The sequence below is a fragment of the Ranitomeya imitator genome, chromosome 3 (genome assembly GCF_032444005.1).
Source record: "Ranitomeya imitator isolate aRanImi1 chromosome 3, aRanImi1.pri, whole genome shotgun sequence".
NCBI lineage: Eukaryota > Metazoa > Chordata > Amphibia > Anura > Dendrobatidae > Ranitomeya > Ranitomeya imitator.
In genome coordinates, this window is record NC_091284.1 from 496,644,273 (window position 1) to 496,667,570 (window position 23,298).

Below are 23,298 nucleotides of genomic sequence, written 5' to 3' on the forward strand. Positions count from 1 at the left end.
AGCCAGCAAGATTTTCTCTGCCTGATCCACTGAATTAGGTTCGTCATAAAGCAATCCAAGCGCCAGGAAAAACGCATCAACATCACGCAATGCCGGATCTCCTGGCGCAAGGGAAAATGCCCAGTCTTGAGGGTCCCCACGTAACAAAGAAATAATGATCTTTACTTGTTGAACAGGGTCACCTGAGGAGCGAGGTTTCAAGGCAAGAAACAATTTACAATTATTTTTGAAATTCAAGAACTTAGATCTATCACCAAAAAACAAATCAGGAATAGGAATCTTAGGCTCTGACATCGGATTCTGAACCACAAAATCTTGAATGTTTTGTATCCTTGTAGTGAGATTATCCATCCAAGAGGACAGACCTTGAATGTCCATGTTTACACCAGTGTCCTGAACCACCCAGAGGTAAAGGGGAAAATTGAGACAAAACACACTGCAAAGAAAAAAAAAATGGTCTCAGAACTTCTCTTATCCCTCTATTGAGATGCATTAGTACTTTGGGCCACCTGTACTGTTATGTAAATAAGGCAGCACACTGCAGAGCTAAAACATGTAAACTTGAAAACACGAAATTTGAAATGCATTACTGCACTAGAAATATGAAAAATGAGAGCTTTTAGCGCATAAAAATGGCCAATTTTATGTGTACCTGGTAGCCCCTTTACGGCATCTCTCTTATACCAGGTCCTAAACTTGCCTACCTCGCTGAGAATAAACGTCTCCATCTGAATGGGTGCATGTGAAACCTCTTCTTAGACTAAAATTCTCTCTCTCTCTGTGGAGGGATATTGGACCTGCTGTAATTAAAACACCTGAAGCTAGGAGGCGGAGTGCACGATCAGAAGGCTAAAGAATACATTTCAAAAACCTGACCGGCACATCCAAACATTTTTTGAAATGACCTGTACTGTTATGACCTGGTGGTCAGGACAATAATGGACCTGGTGGTTAAGAGCACACGGAATGACCTGATAGTTACTGATCATTAAGGACGAGCTCTGGGACGTGGGAACTCTGCTGACCGCAATCCCTAAACCTATCAACCATACTAGAAATAGCCGTGGATTGCGCCTAACGCTCCCTATGCAACTCGGCACAGCCTAAGAAACTAGCTAGCCCTGAAGATAGGAAAATAAAGCCTACCTTGCCTCAGAGAAATTCCCCAAAGGAAAAGGCAGCCCCCCACATATAATGACTGTGAGTAAAGATGAAAATACAAACACAGAGATGAAATAGATTAAGCAAAGTGAGGCCCGACTTACTAAACAGACCGAGGATAGGAAAGGTTGCTTTGCGGTCAGCACAAAAACCTACTAAAAGACCACGCAGAGGGCGCAAAAAGACCCTCCGCACCGACTCACAGTGCGGAGGCGCTCCCTCTGCGTCCCAGAGCTTCCAGCAAGCAAGACAACAAATTAAATAGCAAGCTGGACAGAAAAATAGCAAACCAAAGAAATACAAGCTGGAACTTAGCTTCTGATGGGAAGACAGGTCACAAGAACGATCCAGGAGTGAACTAGACCAATACTGGAACATTGACAGGTGGCGTGGAGCAAAGATCTAAGTGGAGTTAAATAGAGCAGCAGCTAACGAATTAACCTCGTCACCTGTGAAAGGAAACTCAGAAATATCCACCAGAGGAAGTCCATGGACAGAACCAGCCGAAGTACCACTCATGACCACAGGAGGGAACCCGACAACAGAATTCACAACAGGGATCTGCGCTAGCGGGGACGCCAAACGCGGACCCCAAACAAACATTGTGCAAATGCAATCTGCTAGCGCTATGCGCTTAACGGATTGCCCTAACGCAATGTGAACCTAGCCTAACAGACATCTGTACTCACACTCAAACAGGTGCAATTAATATAGGTAATGAGATCAGAGCAGGAGGGATTTTTAAAGAAAAAAACTCACCAATCACCAATGTGATTTTCATTTTTTTGTTCTTAGATTCTGTTTCTCACAGTTGAATTGTATCTACGATAAAAATTACAGACCTATCCATTCCATTGCAGGTGGGAAAACTTTTTTTTAGAAATTAGAGCGTGTCTTGGATAACACGAGAGAGATCACTCAGCTCTTACTGCTGCCACCAGATTGTCACAGATAACACTGTGGAGATCACACTGTTACCACCACTGTCACCAATTTGTCAGGGGACGCAACTCCGATGCCTCCAGTCACCAGGACAATTACGCAATTGACTGACGAGTGATGGATGAGGTAATTGCTGCTTCCTGTTGTGAATTCTGTTGTCGGGCTCCCTCCTGTGGTCATGAATGGTACTTCGGCTGGTTCTGTCCATGGACTTCCTCTGGTGGGTGTTTCCTTTCACAGGTGACCAGGTTAATTCGTTAGCTGCTTTCCTATCCTCGGTCTGTTCAGTAAGTCGGGCCTCACTTTGCTTAATCTATTTCATCTCTGTGTTTGTATTTTCATCTTTACTCACAGTCATTATATGTGGGGGGCTGCCTTTTCCTTTGGGGAATTTCTCTGAGGCAAGGTAGGCTTTATTTTCCTATCTTCAGGGCTAGCTAGTTTCTTAGGCTGTGCCGAGTTGCATAGGGAGCGTTAGGCGCAATCCACGGCTATTTCTAGTCTGGTTGATAGGTTTAGGGATTGCGGTCAGCAGAGTTCCCACATCCCAGAGCTCGTCCTTTATTATCAGTAACTATCAGGTCATTCCGAGTGCTCTTAACCACCAGGTCCATTGTTGTCCTGACCACCAGGTCATAACAGCTTCCACTACTAATCCGGTTATTGGGGTTCTCACAATGAGCATATAGTATTTACACCTCCAAATTCAATATATGGAATATATGTATACAACCAGATACAATCACTGCCAACTCCACAATAACTAAAGAAACTACTAGCTGCCATCACCAATTGTTTAAACAGCCGATTGGTCACCCGTTACAAGTAGTTTGTGGCTTCAGGGGTTCGGTTTACAGAGCAAGAGGAATCGAGATATTAAATTTTATATATTTAATCCGGAAAGGTAGACAGTGCTTATAAAAAAAATGCAAAGATGTTACAAAATAGGAGCAAAATACATAAAGTAGTAAGTGATAACAAAAGAAAACTACCAAACCAGATGTTGCACGAATGCCTCTTATCTTTATGCAGGGAAGCACTTTGATTAGGAAAATGGAACACTCTCACAGTGAACTACATCTTCCATAAATGAACAAGGACAGAACTCCAAACTTTGTTTTTATTAGATCAAAGTTACGCCCGCATACCTCCCCTTGGTGAACTCATATGTGGGATGGTTGTGGGATGTGCTAGGTTTTTTAGAACTTTATGAGATTTCCAACTTTCAGGATATTTTCGACCCTGGAGGTCCCAGGCGGTAGATATTGCCGTCATGTTTCCTATTGCTAATTTATCTTTCTGTATAGCTGAAACATGGCATGGATGCATTGGATAGCATCCTCCATAGGTCTGATATTAATTTGGAGGGGTTAGAATGGCCTTATGGTGGTGTGAGTCAATGCATTATGTTCGTCCCTTCACTATGACGCTGAAAATGTATCTCCCATAAATATAGGATTGATGCAAATCCCAATATTCAGCATTGTCCACTGGCTCCAAAAAGTGTGGGGACCATTGCTTTGACTATAAGAATATCTTGCCTTGGAAGTGTACTTCTCCACCTCTGAGGAAACAAAGTCCAATCTTTGTGGTTGGTTCTTAGAGCAGATCTTTGCTGTAATTACCTGTTCACAGCAGGAGGTCCCTATTTCAGTGTTGGTTGAAGTGTCAGCTATCACTCACTTTCCCAATTTTAATTAGTTTGTCACTTCCCCAGTTATAATTAATCAGATATGTTCAATGTGAGGGTGATACATCACCTCTCTGGAGATATCTTATGGATTTAAATTTTTCTCTTCGACAGAATGAAAACCACTGCACCTGTGTGTTTCTTAGATTTTGCCAATCATAGTATCCTGCACCAAGCCTGACCATGGAAACCTTCATGAACTGATATTAAGCATTACAATTGACATAGCCATTGTACCATTGACTGACATTACAAAATTGCAAAATACTATTGATGGGGATGGAAAAAACATCATAGGTTTATGGTGGAAATTGAGAGGTCCATATTTAAATTATAGTAGGAATTAAAACAACCTTTAATGTGTACAAGGTAAAAATATAAACAACAACAAAAAGAAATAGTGTCACCCCAAAAAATAAACATATAATGGTATTAAATGATGTGGCCTGTATGATAAAACATCATTTATGGGTGATACCAAAATAGAATGTTAGTAAGAACAGCTGTTACACACGCAAAGTGTGCTGTCCTACACTATCAAGATACCTCTAGTTTATAGCACAAGCACACATAGGTGCAAAGATGTTGAGCCAGATAACCTTGTTTATATAGGTATTAGCAGGTATCAAAAACAGATTATAAACAGGCGGGAGGGGGGTAAGGCAAATAAGGTAGATATCATACATAACCAAAATATTTAAAACAAGAACGATCTCACCAATTGCCGTAACCCAGGTAGGTAAAGCCCACAATTCGCTGGAGTGGAGAAATCCATAAATCAGTGACGTCGGGAGACAATGCCCTGTCAATCCCTGAGGGGCTATCCGTAAACCTAGGTTCCCGAGCTCCCGCCCTTACAAGGGCAGTCCACAGCTACCCCTGAGCAATATCATGCCCTGCACTCTCCCTATTGGAATGTCCTGACGCGTTTCTTTGCAGGCGTTTCTTTTGAGTGCTAAAAAGAAGTCCTCAGTGTAACATGGAGGGTGGCAGGTCCTTATGTCCTTTTTAGCACTCGTGCACTTTATCTCCCAGGCAGGCAGGTCCCCTGATGATTTGGCCTGCGAAGAAACGCGTCGGGACATTATTATTTCTGATTCTACCATTGTGGCTTCATTCGATGTGGTATCTTTATATACCTCTATTGAACATGAGAAAGGTCTTGAAGCTGTCTCAGGTATGCTATCGGGCTCTGACGTGGCCCCCGAGTGTGCACGACTCATCCTCACATTGCTTGAATTCATCCTCAGGCGGAATTTTTTTCTGTTTGGGGATGAGTTTTTCTTGCAATTAAGAGGTACCGCCATGGGGTCCAATGTGGCCCCCACGTACGCCAATATCTAAATGGCGGTACTTGAGGATGTGTTCGTGTACAGTTCCAACCTCTGGCGCCACGTCAGAGCCTGGTGGCGATACATTGATGACATCTTTGTGATATGGGAGGGGACCTCCCTTGAGTTGGAGACCTTCCATGGGTTTTTGAATCAGATCTATCCTGAATTACAGTTTACTTTGACTCAGTCCACTATCCAGATACAATTTTTGGACACTTTGGTGTATAAGGCTGGAAATAGATTGGAGACTGACATCTTTATTAAAACAACGGACGGGAATGGATTATTAGCATTCGATAGTAATCACCCGAGGAAGATGGTTGGCTCCCTTCCATGGAGCCAACTTTTGAGGGTAAGACGTATTGTGTCAGATGAGGAACGGATTGACTCGAGACTCAGTGAGATGTGCAATAAATTTATTGCTAGGGGATATCCACCTAGGGAGGTTATTAAATATAAGAATAAGGCTTATAATTGCTCCCGCGTAAGTATTCGAAACAAGACTCGTGTTGAGTCAACTGTGGATAGAATTCCCTTTGTATCGACATATAACTCGGCGAGTAGTCGGGTGGGTAATATATTGAGACGACATTGGCCCCTATTACAGCGGGGTTTGCCTTCTGTTCCTCACTTTGAGGCGCCCCCAATGATGTCATTCAGAAGGGGATGTAACCTCAGAGATGAACTTGTGAAGTCGGACATTGGGACTTCTAAAAGATCTATTCAAAGTACCCTGAGTACCGTGAAAAATGGCAATTTCCCTTGTTTGAGCTGCTCCTGTTGCAATAATATGCTAAAGGGGGATTTTTTCCATCACCCGCATACTGGTAAAAAGATTTTTCTCAAGGAGAGATATACATGTACCTCCAGCTTTGTTGTGTACATGATTGTATGCCCATGTGGGCTCACTTATGTTGGCGAAACGACCATGGAGGTAAGAGCCCGTATTACCAAACATAAGAGTACAGTAAGAACAGGAATCACGGAATTGCCAGTGCCCAAACACTTCGTTGATAATAAACATTCTGTGAATCAACTTAGGTTTAGGGTGATTGACAGTGTACCACTGCTCAGGAGGGGAGGTAATAGATTACAAATTCTCAAGGCTAAGGAACTTCGATGGATCTATATGTTGGGGTCACTACAACCTAAGGGCCTCAATATTGATTTCAACCTACATGGGTGTATTCGGTAGGAGGTCGGTCCCATTACTGTTGGTATTTGTTTTTAATGTCTTTGCTGCTCAGGTTTATTAGGCGTTGTTAATATGTGTTGTATCCCTTTATTTCAGACGAATTTGGGTGTATGCTGTCAGAATCGACGGTAGATGATGATTGACAGGTCCAGTTTTGATATGAGACCTTATTGGGTCTGTTTATCTATGTTTTCCATTGGCCATTTAGGGGTGGTGAGATACTCATTGAATGGTGATAAGTTCTCCTGGCCTTGCATTAATGTCTGTGTTTTTTTGTTAATTTCTATTAAATGGTTGTGTTCTTTTCCCTACAGGGTTAGTTCCCCTCTTGGTGTTTTATAAACTTTGAATTGGGAGGTCGCTGTATTTTCCATCCTATCGCTTCTGGTTCTGCACACATTGTGCCTTGGCTGCGGTTGTTCTAGCGACATGGTGGCTTATGCGATGTGGTGGACGAGGTATGTATACTGCGGGGTTGTCCCTGGGGTGGTTTTCCCACTGGTTGGTGGGACGCTAACTCCGGGGGGTTCCGTAGGCGCATCCGCGCTATCGCGTCGCTGGGCTGAGCCAGTTGTTGAGCACTGTGGCTAAGGACATGATAATGCGGTTACTGTGGCAACGTTCCGGTCTGGCCCCGCCCCCCCCGGGGGGTGTGTACGTGACGCTCTCGGCTCGGGATGGGTCCCCGATTGGGGGCGTGTCTAGAGGGGTAGGCGCCGGCGCTCCCTGGTTTGAGTGGGTGGCGACTCGAGATGTTTTGAGCGGCCTGTAGTGTTTTGTTGATTCTATTACAGGCTCCCCAATTGGTGGTTTCCGGACATGTGATTCGTCTGAGGGCGTCGCTAGGCTATATGACACCTAAAAGAGCTTGAAACCGATTGGCAGTGGATTGTTTATTACTCCATGTGGCGATGTGCTGATTGGTGGATTTTCGTATGAAGATCACGCCTCCGGACTCTGACAGATGAAACTCATCTAGACTGTATCGCAGTTCTGTATACTAGTGGGGTACATTTATATTTTGTGCATGCGATCTATACCTGGGTGGGGAGATTTTTATTAGGTACATGTTTGATTTTTGTTTTTATTATTGTATATATTGTTAAATTACGTGGGGGGGTGGGGCTCATTGGTGATTGGTGCCCTGTGTGGCACCTATACTATTTATAGCCGGCCCTTTGCACTGTTAGACATGCTTGATAAAGACCTATAAGGTCGAAACGTTGCTGTCTGCTGTTTTTATGGCTTCAATAAAGTTTTGAATTTTGGAATACACCCGGATGGAGCGCTGTCACTTCTATATTTTGGACCTCTAATATTGTTGGGATTTTGTTGGATAATTCCAATTAGATATATTTAGATTTGCTTTTTTCCCATATTTAAATTATAGATTAACATATAGGCCCTGATTCATCATTGCCTTTGCACCCAACTGATTATCCTATATGCACCTTTTTTGAAGTCCATGTTATATGCACTCGTGTAATGGACTGGGTGGGGGAACCACTGTGCCATGGTCCAAGGAGAGCCTGTAGGGACATGGCTAGGTGGCTCACCAAGGATTTGATGCACAGTAGCTGAAGATACTGCGATCCAAAGAGGAATGAGGAAGGCGGAGCCAGGCATTACTCCAGAACTGACCTCTGGTGGATGGCAGCTGACCCCCAAGGGACAGGAGACAGGAACTGTCAGGATTGATAGCCTTGGCAAGTAGTGGCTGGCATGGCTGGTATAATGACTGGCACAACAGACAGTCATGCTGGTACTGGCAAGCAAGACTGGTATCATGGCAGACAGGTATAGGCGAGCACGGCTAATAGGCAGGCAGGTACAGCTAATAGACAGGCTGGTAGGCACAGCTGAATAAGCAGGCAGGTGTACTGGAATACAAGTACTGGGACCTGAGAACTAGCAAGCATTTTTTAGAAACAGACTAACAACTTTGCATAAGCAGCTCCCCATCAGGTGGAGGTGCCTTAAATAATAAGTGTCTCCCAGCCATTTTTCTGGGGACACTTTAGGACGGCGCGTAGGGATGCTGGCACTACAGCTTGCCTGTTATTTTTTGTTTTCCAATTTGTGGGCGGAATTTAACAATTCACTAGATCCTTAATTTGCAACTTTTTCAAAAGTCACAATTTGGCACAACTTCACTACCATCCGCCCCTGGTGTATTTTTGAGTACACCAGTATTTTGGTGCAGCTTTGCCCTATTTTTTAAATGTGCAACATTCGGGACCAAAGAATCACAAAAATAGTTCAAGACAGAAAAAAATACTATTTTGACTTTGCAAAAAATTCATTAATTATTTTCCCTATTTTGAAAACTATGGCGCCAAAACTGGCAACTAATACCACATGACAAAAAAGGAAAATGACTTAAAAAAAATGCAATGATGAATCGGGGCCATAGTGAATGAGCATGATGACTTAGATTTTCGAAAACATTTTTGCACAAGAATAATGTTTAGTGCTCATTTATGTCTTAATTACCTAAAGATTATTACTTTTTTCGCTTTTGTTTTTTCTTCCCCATCCAAGAACCATAACTTTTTTTATTTTTCTACCCACAAAGACATATGAAGGCTTGATTTTTTTTGTGGGATGAGTTGTACTTTTGAATAGCGTATTGGAAAACGGGGGAAAAAAAATCAGAGTACGGTAAACCTGACTACGAACAAAAGTGACAATCTGACATTGGTTTTTGGGAATTGTTTCTACAGCAGATACCGAATACAGATTTTACATATAAATTGAGAATTTTTAATGTGAAAGGTCAGTCCAGAAGCAGATTTTTCTGCTAAAATGTATTATAAAGTTGGTGTTTTCATGTCTACTATTGATTTATGAAATAAAAATATATGTAGCCAGCCATTAGATCTACGTGGAAAGTAATTGTAGAGATGGCCGTGTATCTGCTTTCCTTTCCTGACGTGTGTGGATCCCAGAATCGTGAGCTACATCTATAAGCTATTTATGGCATACAGAAAAAGAAAAAAAAATCCTGAATGGTCATTGTAGATGTCATTCACTTCCAGTCATATTTTATTCAGCTTATTCTCAGCTATAAAAAAAATGTTTTGAACCAATTACTTCAGCAATCAAAAATCCTGTAGCTACATACCTTGCCATCACAGCCGATGGGCTTCTTGCACTCTTCACAGGAGTTGGAATACAGATTCTCATAACATTTCACACAATATGGGTTTTCTTCCCTCAGAAGGTACTTTTTTCCAAATAGAGATTCCTTGCAGTAATGACAATCGAATCGCTCAGTCATTTTTAATACCGTTCACATGTAACCTGTAAGAAATCAAACAATTAACACTTTCAAGTTTCGACCATAGGACTCCTATCTCTCCTAGGACTATCATAAGAGTGTTTAGTATTCACTTTAAATCATATCACCAATACTAGTAAGGCTTCTCACTGATCCAGAACTCTAAAGTGGATCTGTCATGAGTAGGGTTGAGCGAAACGGATCGTTCATTTTCAAAAGTCGCCGACTTTTGGCAAAGTCGGGTTTCATGAAACCCGACCCGATCCCTGTGTGGGGTCGGCCATGCGGTACGCGACTTTCGCGCCAAAGTCGCATTTCGTATGATGCGCTTGGCGCCATTTTTTCAGCCAATGAAGGAGCGTGGGCAGAGTGATGACATAGGTCTTAGGGGCGTGGACGCCTATCGTCATCTTGTCGCTTGTGCGCTGTTGCGATTTGAAATGTGTAACACCAGCTTTTCTGTTCAGGGATGGAGGAGAGAGAGAGAGAGAGAGAAGAAAAAAAAAAAATATCCCATTGACTTTGCATTGGGTTTCGTGTTTCGGTCGATCCCCGACTTTTCGCCATAATCGGCCGATTTCACTTGACTCGACTTTAGAGATAGTCGAGTTTCGCGAAACCTGACTCGACCCTAAAAAAGTAAAAGTCGCTCAACCCTAGTCATGAGATTTCACAATGCAAACTGTGAACATTATTAAATATGGTAGATTTCTTAGACCGATAAGGCTTATTTATGTACAGTACTTTGAAACATCGGAGTCAAACTGAAGCAGAAAACCTTCAAACTGGGTTATATAGTCTTTATGCTAGGGATTTTCAAAGTTGTGTAATTTTCCAAAGTTTTTGAAAATACCCGCCCCCCAAAATGAAATCCTCAAAAGACACTAAGGAGAAATCCGGGCCTTTTTTGTGTGTTTTTTAAACATTTCCACGTAAAAAAACACTGGTGTTTTCTTCTATTCTTCATGGAAATAATAGTAAAAAAAAACCGCTGGAAAAAAATGCTGAAAAATCATTGGCATCAAAAACGATCATGAAACAATCAAAAAACATTAGTAAAAGACGTTTCAAGTTTACAAAACTCCAGAGAAAAGGCGAGTTTCCTGAATGGACTTTTTCTTGAAAAACAGTGGTTTATGAACATCAGAAAAAGACGTAGTGTGAACACATCCTTTGTCCACCAGGCTCATTGAGTTTGTGAGATCTCTTAAAGGGTAAACTCACACTGGCGAGTAGCCAGTGCATAACTCAGAGGAGTGCTATCCAAAGTTACATTAGATAGCACTCAGGCCACTGTTACACTATGGAGCAGTGCCGATTAGCCTTTATTTTCTCATGCCGAGTCGGCATGAGTAAAATAATAGCTGCATACTGCAATTGGCAGCACATATCGGACCTCGTGCACCCATACAAGTCTATGGGTGCGTGCAAAATATTGAACAGCATTCAGATGTCATTGCAGTGCGATATACGCCGACTCACAGAATGGAGAAGATGGAGAGATTAATGTCTCCTTCTCACCTGTGATCTGGTTCTCAAATGTAAGAGAAGGTAAAGTTGACACTCGGCTCATACTCGCAATAGAGTTTGAGCTGATGGTCATTTGCATATATCATCCGATTCTCTCGCATGAGAGGACCATTAGATGCAACTCGCCAGTGTGAGCGAGCCTTTATAATGTGTACAGCTTAGAGCCCGTGCAGACGACAGTATTATTGGTCGAAGTGCGATCCAACAAAACATAGAATCCCACCTGGACCAATGTTAGTCTATGAAACTGTGCACATGTCCGATTTTTTTTCCTTGGACAGTGTCTGTCCAAGTAATAAAATCACTCCAAGCCCAAGCTTAATCTGATATTTGTATCGAACTCGGATGACATCTGACTGCAGTCCGAATTCCACGCACACACAGAAAGGAGACGATGGAAAAATGTTGTTCTTCATCTTCTCCTTACAGTGTGCTTACACGGTGAAGGAGCAAAACCTCAAAGCAGTCGATAACTTCACCTACTTAGGCAGCACACTTTCCCGTGAAGTAACCATAGATGCTGAGGTTAACAACAGAATCGCCAAAGCCAGTGCCGCCTTCGGGAGACTGCGTAAGAACGTCTGGGAACGAAGGGGACTCAGCCTTACCACCAAGCTGAAGGTCTACTGCGCGGTGGTCCTCACCACACTTCTCTATGCTAGCGAGACCTGGACAGTGTACAGCCGGCATGCTAAACAGCTTAATCATTTCCACATGAGTTGCCTCCGCAGACTCCTCCACATCAGGTGGCAAGACAATGTCCCAGACACGGCAATTCTGGAACAAACTGGGCTCTGCAGCGTTTACACTCTCCTGCTGAAAGTCCAAGCCAGGTGGGCTGGACATGTGGTCCGAATGCTGGACAGCCGACTACCGAAACAACTGCTGTACGGAGAACTGTGCCAAGGAAAGCGAGCAGTTGGGGGGCAGAGGAAGCGCTATAAAGACTGCCTTAAGGTGTCTCTCAAAAACCTGGAAGTCAACACCAATGAATGGGAAGAGCTTGCCCTGGATCGTCCAGGTTGGCGGGGCAGAATCACCTCAGGAGCACGTGCAGCTGAAGATAGGAAAATCTGTGACGCAAAAAGAAAGCGTGCTGTACGCAAGGCACAAGCAGAATCTGGTGTACTGACCACATCTGCTTTCGCATGTCAAGTATGTGGGCGAACCTTCAGGGCCCGGATTGGACTCATCAGCCACCTCCGGACCCATAACTATTAATTCTCTTCTAACCCTGAAGTCATGGTCATCTTCGAAAAAATGAAGGTCGAACATCACAGTGTGCTATGATTCTCTCATTCGAGTCAATCAGATTACACTATGCTGAAGCTCTGATCATTGTGTGATCAGAGTGTCATGTGCATAATCACCCCAATTCTCTCAGATGAGAGACTCTACGTCCGTCTTCATGAGCCCTAATATTGTGAAATCTGGTGGCAGATCCACTGCTGCATCTCAATCTTAGAGACTCTTTGGCAATCTTATATTACAACAAGACATGGGGAAGACAAAGAATACATTTGACGTATATATCTGCAATAGTACAATAATACTAATAATGCTTGTGTGTGCAAAATTTGGGAGCTCTAGTTGTTAAAATAAAGGGTTAAATCACGGAAAAAGCTGCGTGGGTTCCGGCGCAATTTTCTCCGCCAGAGTGGGAAAGCCAGTGACTGAGGGCAGATATTAATAGCCGAGAGAGTGGAGTGAGTAGATGGTGGTCAGATAGAGGGAGATGGGAGGTTGTGAAGTTAGATAGGGAGCAGAGATGGGTGAAGACCAGGTCTAGTGTATGTCCGCATGTATGGATGGCTGAGGAGGACCACTAAGTCCAAAAGCTGAAGTAAGGGACAGAAGTTTGGAGGCTGCTGACTGGTGGATGTCAATGGGGATGTTGAAGTCACCCATGATGATGGTGGAAATGTCAGCAGAGAGAAAGTGAAGGAGCCAGGTGGAGAACTGCTCAATAAAGGCAGTGGTCAGGCCCGGAGGTCGGTATATGAAGGTCATTTGAAGGTTGTAGGGGGAGTAGATGTGGACAGAGTGGACTTCAAAAGAGGGGAGGATAAGGGAGGGTAGTGGTGGGATTGGGTAAAAGATACATTTGGAAGAAAGGAGAAGGCCCACTCCTCCACCTTGTCTGTTGTCAGGGCAAGGAGTCTGGGTGAAGTGGAGGCTGCTGTGACATAGTGCAGCAGGGGAGGCTATGTCGGAGACTGTCAGTCATGTTTCGGTGATGCCCAGGAAGGAATGATTACGAGAGGTGAAGAGGTCGTGAATCACGTGGAGTTTATTGCAGACGGAGCGGGCATTCCAGAGTGATCCAGAGAGAGGGAGCAGGGTGGTGGGTGTCAAGGGCACGGATTTGAGGTGGGCAAGATTTCGGGTGTTTATATTGGGTTGGGAGCGATAGGAGGAGCTAATGAGAGGTATGAGCTGTGGGGGTCCAGGATTGGAAGATATGTCACCAGCAATGAGGAGAAGCAGAGAGTTTTGTGCTTTATTAGGAGAGATCTGAGGTTGAGGAACAGGTCAGCAGAGGAGGTCAGGTGGGGGGCAAGAGGGAAGGATAGATTATTACTTGGCTCGAGTGTGCTGGGGTTTGCGGATAGCGAAGGAGAGTGAGAATTAATGGAGCAAAAACTATTAAAGCATATGTCAGCATGATGAGTAAATGTGGTGGAAGAGAAAGAAGTTTAGTACACTTAATAACAGTCGTTAGTTGTACTTCTATTCACTTCTAGCTGATTTCTGGCATATGTCAGCTTTATCCTTTTAGAGCCATCCTTATAGAAACAGACCACGGTCCAACAGACCTATGAGTCCGTATTTATGAGTCCGTATTTATTTCTGACTAGAACATTACTGGCAGGGTGCAGACCTGTGATAAAATATGTCTAATTCAATAAGTGACACATGCTTCTTAAGGAATTAGGTGCTTCATACTCCTGCACTCCCATTGCGGCATTAAACGCCAATCTTAATTAATCAGACCCACAATCCCCAAAGTGCTTTTGGGCCGATTCATCATTTGCATTTTTAAGTTAATTTTTTATTTGCCTTGCAGTATTCGCTAACGTTTTTGTGCCAATTCATCAAAATAGTGCCTGTGGTTCATGAGTTGTGCGCAAAGTAAAACAAAACTTTTTTTCTTCTGTCTTTTGCATTTTTTTAGTGCAAAAAAGTTGAACATTTTGTAGAATGTCGCAAGAATTGCACAAAAATTTCTATTGTACATAAAATGACTCCAGAGGAAAACTTGAGTAGATTTAAAACTTATCTTGCAACGTTTTGAAAAGTCGCAAATGATGAAACAGGCAAAACATCTGGAAATTCTTCCCTACGCTCACAGTGACAAAATAAAAAAATAAACAAGGAAACACATATAAAATAGATAACTGAAGAGAGCAAATGGAATTTGCAGGAATTTGGTGCAAACAGAAATGTCGTAAAACACACAAAAAAAAATGTGTACAAATGCAATAATAAATCGGATCCTGTATGTTTTTACTCTAAAAGCTACAACATTTCAGAGTAAACATACCTGTCTACATTTGCGCAGCCATCATCTGATTCATACTGCGCATGGCACGGAATGAATCTGTCACTGTCAGGCCGGGGTCACACCTAACATATAAAAATACGGTCCGTTTTTACTGCCGAGATACGCAGAAAAGTTCCTGAACAGTGATCCGTATTCAATGCGAAGATGCAATTTTTCTCTCCAAAAAGTATCCAAGTGTCATCCGTGTGGCATCCGTATGGTGAGATTTTCTCGCCAACTTGCAAAATGGACATATAATGGATCCATGGGCTCAAATATTCATGAAAACATATATACAGTATATATATATATATATATATGTCAGTGAGACACATATATATATATATGTTCATATTTCATACAGAGTTAGATAGCAGGAAAGCCGGTAATTCAATTGCCGGCTTTTGCTAAGTCCTTACCAAACCCGACAGGATATGAGACATGATTTACATACAGTAACCAATTTTATATCCGTTAGATTTTTACATACCCCTCACTAATAAAGTTAGTAGTGTGTGTGCAAAATTTGGGAGCTCTAGGTGTTAAATCACAGAAAAAACTGGCGTGGGCTCCCGTGCAATTTTCTCCACCAGAGTGGGAAAGCCAGTGACTAAGGGCAGATATTAATATCCTAGAGAGGGACCATACACAGGCATGTACTACGGAGGACAGAGAATGAACTTCAATCCAATATTTCGGCCAGCATGCAGCCAGCAGGTAAGGAAAGGGTGAATCAAACACCCGAAAACTCCGCCCATATGACCCAAAACTGGTCCCGCCAAATTCAGCTGACAGGTTCCCTTTAAGCCTCAGGCCGGCGTCACACACAGCGTAAAACAATACGGTCCGTATATTACGGCCGTAATACGCTGAAAAGTCCCGAAAAAAGTGGTCCGTAGCTCCTCCGTAGGCAGGGTGTGTCAGCGTTTTTTGCGCATGGCATCCTCCGTATGTAATCCGTATGGCATCCGTACTGCGTGGTTTTCTCGCAGGCTAGCAAAACCAACATACCGCTATAGAAGTGATCCATGTGTCCCAAAAAGAAAAGAAAATATATATATACTGTCTATATATATATATATATATATATATATATATATATATATATATATATATATATATATATATATATATATATATATATGTGTGTCAGTAGACACATATATTAGAGAGAAAAGCCGGTAATTCAGTGCGGTGTACAGTAAAATCACACTGACAGCTTACAGTAGAATAGGTAGAATAAATGTGTACACATAGAATAGGTATATATATATATATATGTCAGTGAGACACATATATGTATATATATTAATATTTATTCCAGCGCTAGACAGCTTGAAAGCCGGTAATTCAATTACCGGCTTTTTCCTTCTCCTTCCTAAAACCCGACATGATTTGAGACATGGTTTACATACAGTAAACCATGTCTTCTCTCCATTTTTTTTGCAGATTCCACACTACTAATGTCAGTAGTGTGTATCTGCAAAATTTGGCCGTTCTAGCTCTTAAAATAAAGGGTTAAATGGCGGAAAAAATTGGCGTGGGCTCCCGCGCAATTTTCTCCGCCAGAGTAGTAAAGCCAGTGACTGAGGGCAGATATTAATAGCCTGGAGAGGGTCCACGGTTATTGGCCCCCCCTGGCTAAAAATATCTGCCCCCAGCCACCCCAGAAAAGGCACATCTGGAAGATGCGCCTATTCTGGCACTTGGCCACTCTCTTCCCATTCCCGTGTAGCGGTGGGATATGGGGTAATGAAGGGTTAATGCCACCTTGCTATTGTAAGGTGACATTAAGCCTAATTAATAATGGAGAGGCGTCAATTATGACACCTATCCATTATTAATCCAATACTAGTAAAGGGTTAAATAAAACACAAACACATTTTTTAAAATTATTTTAATGAAATAAAAACAATGGTTGTTGCAGTATTTTATTCAACGCCCAATCCAGTCACTGAAGACCCTCGTTCTGTGAGTAAAAAAACATAATAAACCAACAATATACTTACCCTCCGCAGATCTGTAACGTCCAACGATGTAAATCCTTCTGAAGGGGTTAAAACATTTTGCAGCAAGGAGCTGTGCTAATGCACGCTGCTCCTCGCTGCAAAACCCCAGGGAATGAGGCTAAAAATAGATCAATGATCTATATTTAGCTTCATTTGCGGTGAGGCGCCCTCTGCTGGCTGTTCATAGATCGTGGGAAATTACCTAGAAAGCCAGGGAGCTTTCTAGGTAATTTCCCACGATCTATGAACAGCCAGCAGAGGGCGCCTCACCGCAAATGAAGCTAAATATAGATCATTGATCTATTTTTAGCCTCATTCCCTGGGGTTTTGCAGCGAGGAGCAGCGTGCATTAGCACAGCTCCTTGCTGCAAAATGTTTTAACCCCTTCAGAAGGATTTACATCGTTGGACGTTACAGATCTGCGGAGGGTAAGTATATTGTTGGTTTATTATGTTTTTTTACTCACAGAACGAGGGTCTTCAGTGACTGGATTGGGCGTTGAATAAAATACTGCAACAACCATTGTTTTTATTTCATTAAAATAATTTTAAAAAATGTGTTTGTGTTTTATTTAACCCTTTACTAGTATTGGATTAATAATGGATAGGTGCTTTCTAGGTAATTTCCCACGATCTATGAACAGCCAGCAGAGGGCGCCTCACCGCAAATGAAGCTAAATATAGATCATTGATCTATTTTTAGCCTCATTCCCTGGGGTTTTGCAGCGAGGAGCAGCGTGCATTAGCACAGCTCCTTGCTGCAAAATGTTTTAACCCCTTCAGAAGGATTTACATCGTTGGACGTTACAGATCTGCGGAGGGTAAGTATATTGTTGGTTTATTATGTTTTTTTACTCACAGAACGAGGGTCTTCAGTGACTGGATTGGGCGTTGAATAAAATACTGCAACAACCATTGTTTTTATTTCATTAAAATAATTTTAAAAAATGTGTTTGTGTTTTATTTAACCCTTTACTAGTATTGGATTAATAATGGATAGGTGTCATAATTGACGCCTCTCCATTATTAATTAGGCTTAATGTCACCTTACAATAGCAAGGTGGCATTAACCCTTCATTACCCCATATCCCACCGCTACACGGGAATGGGAAGAGAGTGGCCAAGTGCCAGAATAGGCGCATCTTCCAGATGTGCCTTTTCTGGGGTGGCTGGGGGCAGATATTTTTAGCCGGGGGGGGCCAATAACCGTGGACCCTCTCCAGGCTATTAATATCTGCCCTCAGTCACTGGCTTTACTACTCTGGCGGAGAAAATTGCGCGGGAGCCCACGCCAATTTTTTCCGCCATTTAACCCTTTATTTTAAGAGCTAGAACGGCCAAATTTTGCAGATACACACTACTGACATTAGTAGTGTGGAATCTGCAAAAAAAATGGAGAGAAGACATGGTTTACTGTATGTAAACCATGTCTCAAATCATGTCGGGTTTTAGGAAGGAGAAGGAAAAAGCCGGTAATTGAATTACCGGCTTTCAAGCTGTCTAGCGCTGGAATAAATATTAATATATATACATATATGTGTCTCACTGACATATATATATATATATATATATATATACCTATTCTATGTGTACACATTTATTCTACCTATTCTACTGTAAGCTGTCAGTGTGATTTTACTGTACACCGCACTGAATTACCGGCTTTTCTCTCTAACAGCGCTGCGTATTTCTCGCAAGTCACACTGCTTGTCCGTGTGTAATCCGTATTTTTCACGCTTCCATAGACTTTCATTGGCGTATTTCTTGCTCAGTACGGTGACAAACGCAGCATGCTGCGATTTTGTACGGCCGTAGAAAGCCGTATAATACTGATCAGTAAAATACGGCAAATAGGAGCAGGGGCATAGAGAATAATTGTGCCGTATTTTTTGCGAGTTTTACGGACGTAGATTCTGCGCTCTTACGTCCGTAAAACTCGCAAGTGTGACGCCGGCCTCATACCTTTCAATCCAAATCACACCCCTCTCCATGAAGCCACACCACAGTTTTGAGTGAGCAACAGCATTTTAGACATATAATAGGTCTAAAACTACATCCACTAATAAGTGTCAAAATGTGCCACATGTCCACAAGCACTGAGCATAATACATCTGCTGCAGTTTTAAAATTTCCAGTTTAGCGTATAAAGCTAAATAATTACGGTATCTTATATTGTATAAAACTCTTATGTTATACAGTATATGCATGATAAAGATAAGAGAGAGGAAGATACACAGGTATATAAGTTATATTACTGACAGAAGGCACAAGCAGAAAGAATGCATGATAACAGGAGACATTCACTGAGCTCAGTGCTTGCAGCTTCAAATATAGGTCAAAGGCAATCTTTAACCCCTTAATGACCAGAGGTATTTTTGTTTTTGCATTTCCGTTTTTCGCTCCTCTTCTTCCCAGAGACATAACTTTTTTATTTTTTGGTCAAAATGACCATGTGAGGACTTGTTTTTCACAGGATGAGTTATACTTTTAAATTACATCATTGGGTTTAACATATTGTATACTGGAAAATGGGGAAAAAAAATCCAAGTGCTGTAAAATTGAAAAAAAGTGCAATCCCGCATGTTCACTTAATGCTAAAACTGACCTGCCGTTATGATTCTCCAGGCCATTACGAGTTCATAGACACCAAACATGTCTAGGTTCTTTTTTATTTACGTGATGAAAACAATTCCAAAACTTGTTAAAAAAACATTGCACCATTTTCCCGTAGCACCTCCATTTTTTTGTGATCTGAGGTTGGGTGAGGGCTTATTTTTTGCGTGCTGAGCTGATGTTTTTATCAATACCATTTTGGTGTAGATATGATCTTTTGATCGCCCGTTATTGCATTTTAATGCAATGTTGTTTCGACCAAAGAAACGTAATTCTGGCGTTTTTACTTTTTTTCTCGTTACGCCGTTTAACGAACAGGTAAATTTTTTTTTTTAGTATTGATAGATCGGGCGATTGTGAACTCTGCAATACAAAATATGTGTATATTTGATTTTTTTATTGTTTTACTTTGAATGGAGCAAAAGGGAGTGATTTGAACTTTTATATTTTTTTTAATTTTTTTTTTATTTTTTTTTACTTTTGCATGCTTCAATAGTCTCCATTGGAGACTAAAAGCTGCAGTTGTCTAATCTGCTCTGCTATATACAGGCAATAATCAGATTGCGTGCATGTTGCAGAAATCCTCACTTGCTATGAGCGCCAACCACCGGGCAGCGCTCATAGCAATCTGGCTATGACAACCATAGAGCTCTGGTTGTCATGCCGACCCATCGGTGACCCTCGTGCATTTGATGGGGTCACCGATGGGCGGGTTTAGTGACGCGCTTCCGGTAAGCACAAGTTAAATGCCGCTGTCAGAGATTGACAGCGGCATTTAGCTAGTTAACAGCAGCAGGTGGATTGCGATTCCACCCGTGGCTATTGCGGGCACATATCAGCTGTATATATCAGCTGTCATGCTGGAAATGTGCGGGCTCCGGCAATGAGGGAGTGTCCAACATCAGCGTACTATTAGGCGCGATGTCGGAAAGGGGTTAAAATACAAAAATATTCAAGAAATTAGCCAGCATTGTAGTGTAAACTGAACCTCTCCAGGTATATGGACACATATATAAGAATTAGCTTATTTCTGTGAGTTGCACATCCCGTTTATCTAAATGAAGGACTTCAGTGCTTTATATTAGCCACGCTATACCTTGCAGTCCTTGCATATAGAATTTCTAAACAATACCTCCCTGTCGCCAGAACTGAATTAGTGAATCAAATAACTAATCTTCAATATTTTTTTTTCTAAAATTCAGTATTTTCACATCTATGTCCAAACAATGCCATCCCGTCTCTCGGCTGTCCTGACCTCCTGTGCAAATAAACAGCTTACATCTTGAACTTGTATATTTTCTGTGCATGCTCGTATATTTAATCGAACTAATTCTCTTCTATGTAACACTGAGCCAATTGTTCCACATGATTACCCTGCACCTCTCCTTTTTGTTTGTTAAGACCATCAACCATTTGGAATATTTCACATTTTTCCCAGAGAGGAGATGAAAGTGTAATCCGAAAAGAAAATATCTTAGACATGCTGTTACAGGAAGAGGAGATCCAATTCCTTAGTTCACTAAATTACTAGGTGAATCTACCACATTTTCTTACCTTCCTTCCAGGTTCGTGCATTTGGGGGATATGCTGTATGCAGACAGGCTCCTAGTACTTATTATGTTACTGTTAAATCTATGCGGGACCTGCTTATTATTTCAGAATCAAGAATCAACTCAATATCAAAATGTCTGATCTGGATTGTGTCATTTTGCACACGTGGAATATAAACAGCGCAATGTGAGGATAAGACGTAGACTTCGCCTAAATATTTAGAGCACACACATACACATGGAGACTAACACTGTCATGTGGCTCGGTGTTTCTAATACACTTAACCACTATTTATTTTAACACCTAAATATTAATATTTGATCTAACAGATTTGATTATATATCTCATGCTAAACAGGGGTGATAGCGCGTAAAGGAAAGATAGAGCCACGTTAAAGTTGCATGAGTGGGTTGCATTATCAATCATTGATTATATATGTGGTATTGACCCCCCCACCTCTTCCATGTGTAGGAGTAATTTTGGCTAAGGTAAAATTATAGTTGTAAAGTACAGGTAAATAAATATATGTCCATCAAGTGCATCCATTGTGTACCCCTAGTGATTGAAAATAAATAAAAATCCCATAAAGGCATGAACTAGTCTGCCCTAAAAAAGAAAGGCTTTATAAGTAGGCTATAAAAAAGTTTCTGGGGGTCCATATCCCAGCAGATATTCGGTGACTGAAAATGACACGTGGCAGGCAGCTTAACAGGAACTATGGCTACTTGAAATGTTCTCACTGGGAGGGCAATATAGGAAAATAGCCCTGGCTATGGGATGGCTCGGAGGTTTTGCGCTAAAGCACAGACACGGTCTCTATGAATAAATGACGAATTCTCCAACTGGTCCTGGCTTACCAATTAGTTGCCCCCCTCTGCAGCAGCCTCCTTCTTCGTACTGTTCTATCCCAGTCGCAGAACAAGTCTTGTGGCCATTGTAGTGTCTGCCTGCTGTCACCACTACAAGAACAAATGCAATGCACATACAGTTGGGGAGCAACAAAGGGTCCTCCTCCATTCCATCCATACCACTTCTTGTAGATTTAAATCTGACCTTAGATCAGTTCTGGAAAGCAACACAGATGTATAGTGCCCACAGCTTGGGAGACAATGCCAGTTACTGTTTCACTTACTGTGTGCCATGTTATGCTATTTGAAGTATAATGATAACTGGAGAATGTCAGTAAAAATGTGTAGCCAAGCAGTGTGGCAAGCTACTGTATTCACATCCTACTACAGTGCCAACTCAATGGCAACCTATGCATACATGATTACAATCAACCACATCCCCAACCTATTTCCCTGTGCATGCCACGCTTTATTGTCTTTACTTCCTATCATTCACCATCTTCTCTACCCAAGTACTCCACCTGATACCACAAGTGGATGAAGGGTAGGCAGCCCAAACCCCAACTTCATTAATGCATGTAGTGCAGGCAAGAAAAAAGAAGGCACTCACCGATGTAAAAGTTGACAATCTTTATTCAATCTTCATATAAAAACTTCATGGCCGGGGGAGTGAGGAAAGGATCTCATGCTCGCATGAAGTTTTTATATGAAGATTGAATAAAGATGGCCAACTTTTAGATCGGTGAGTGCCTTCTTTTATCTTGCCTGCACTGTTGGAATTGTCTGGTTCATTCTGAAGAGCACCCGATCTGAGCATATGTGGCTGGCAGCGCAATGACTGTTGATTAACACATGGCTCCAGGAGTGGAGCGGCCTTGGCATTGTTCAGACAGTGCCGTTTTTTGTCTTTTTGGTTCATTAATGCATATGCACCAATATTTCATGACAATTACCATGAATTGCTACTGCCAATGTAAATTATACTAATTATTATTTATTTTTAAGCCACCATTGTTTTCATGGTGCTATATATGTGAAAAGGGGTTTACATTCAAAATTCAATGTTGCGCACTGTTGACAAAGGAACATCAAGATCTCTGGAGATGGACTTGTAACTTTTAGATTGTTGATATTTTTCATATGCAAATTGTCTCTTCAGAGAAAAAGAGGATTTGAACTCTGTAGCGATCCTACAAGTTACAATCAACCCTTTAACGAGTCTTGCAATATGACTTCGGAATAGAGCCAAATCAGTATCTCAATTCACAGACACGGTGTTTCAGGCTGTTGGCCCTCGTCAGTGCGAAGCATGAGAACTGATTTGGCTAGGTGAGAGGCTCTGGACTGGGGTCTAAGAGGTAAGGTTTCTCCTTGTGGAGAGTGACATACCAGCTCTGGCTTGTCAAGGTAAGGAGGCTTACTCGCTGTGCAATGCTCCTCTGGGAAATTTAATATGTAAATTGCCTCTTCAGAGAAAAAGAGGACTTGAACTCTATTGCGCCACCTATTGGAAGTAGCGATCCTACAAGTCACAATCAACCCTTTAACGAGTCTTGCAATATGACTGAGGATAAGAGCCAAATCAGTATCTCAATTTTCAAC

The 23,298-nt window shown here is 41.9% G+C and overlaps 1 protein-coding gene across 1 annotated transcript in view; it reads right to left on the reverse strand.

Annotated features, from left to right (window-relative positions):
* The window catches only part of FHL2 (four and a half LIM domains 2), a 190,238-nt gene that overhangs the window by 124,822 nt on the left and 42,118 nt on the right, over positions 1-23,298 (reverse strand). The window contains exon 2 of the mRNA XM_069757642.1: positions 9,447-9,625. Within this exon, the coding sequence (XP_069613743.1) occupies positions 9,447-9,602 (156 nt within the window). The 5' untranslated portion in view covers positions 9,603-9,625. The remainder of the gene's footprint in view (positions 1-9,446; positions 9,626-23,298) is intronic.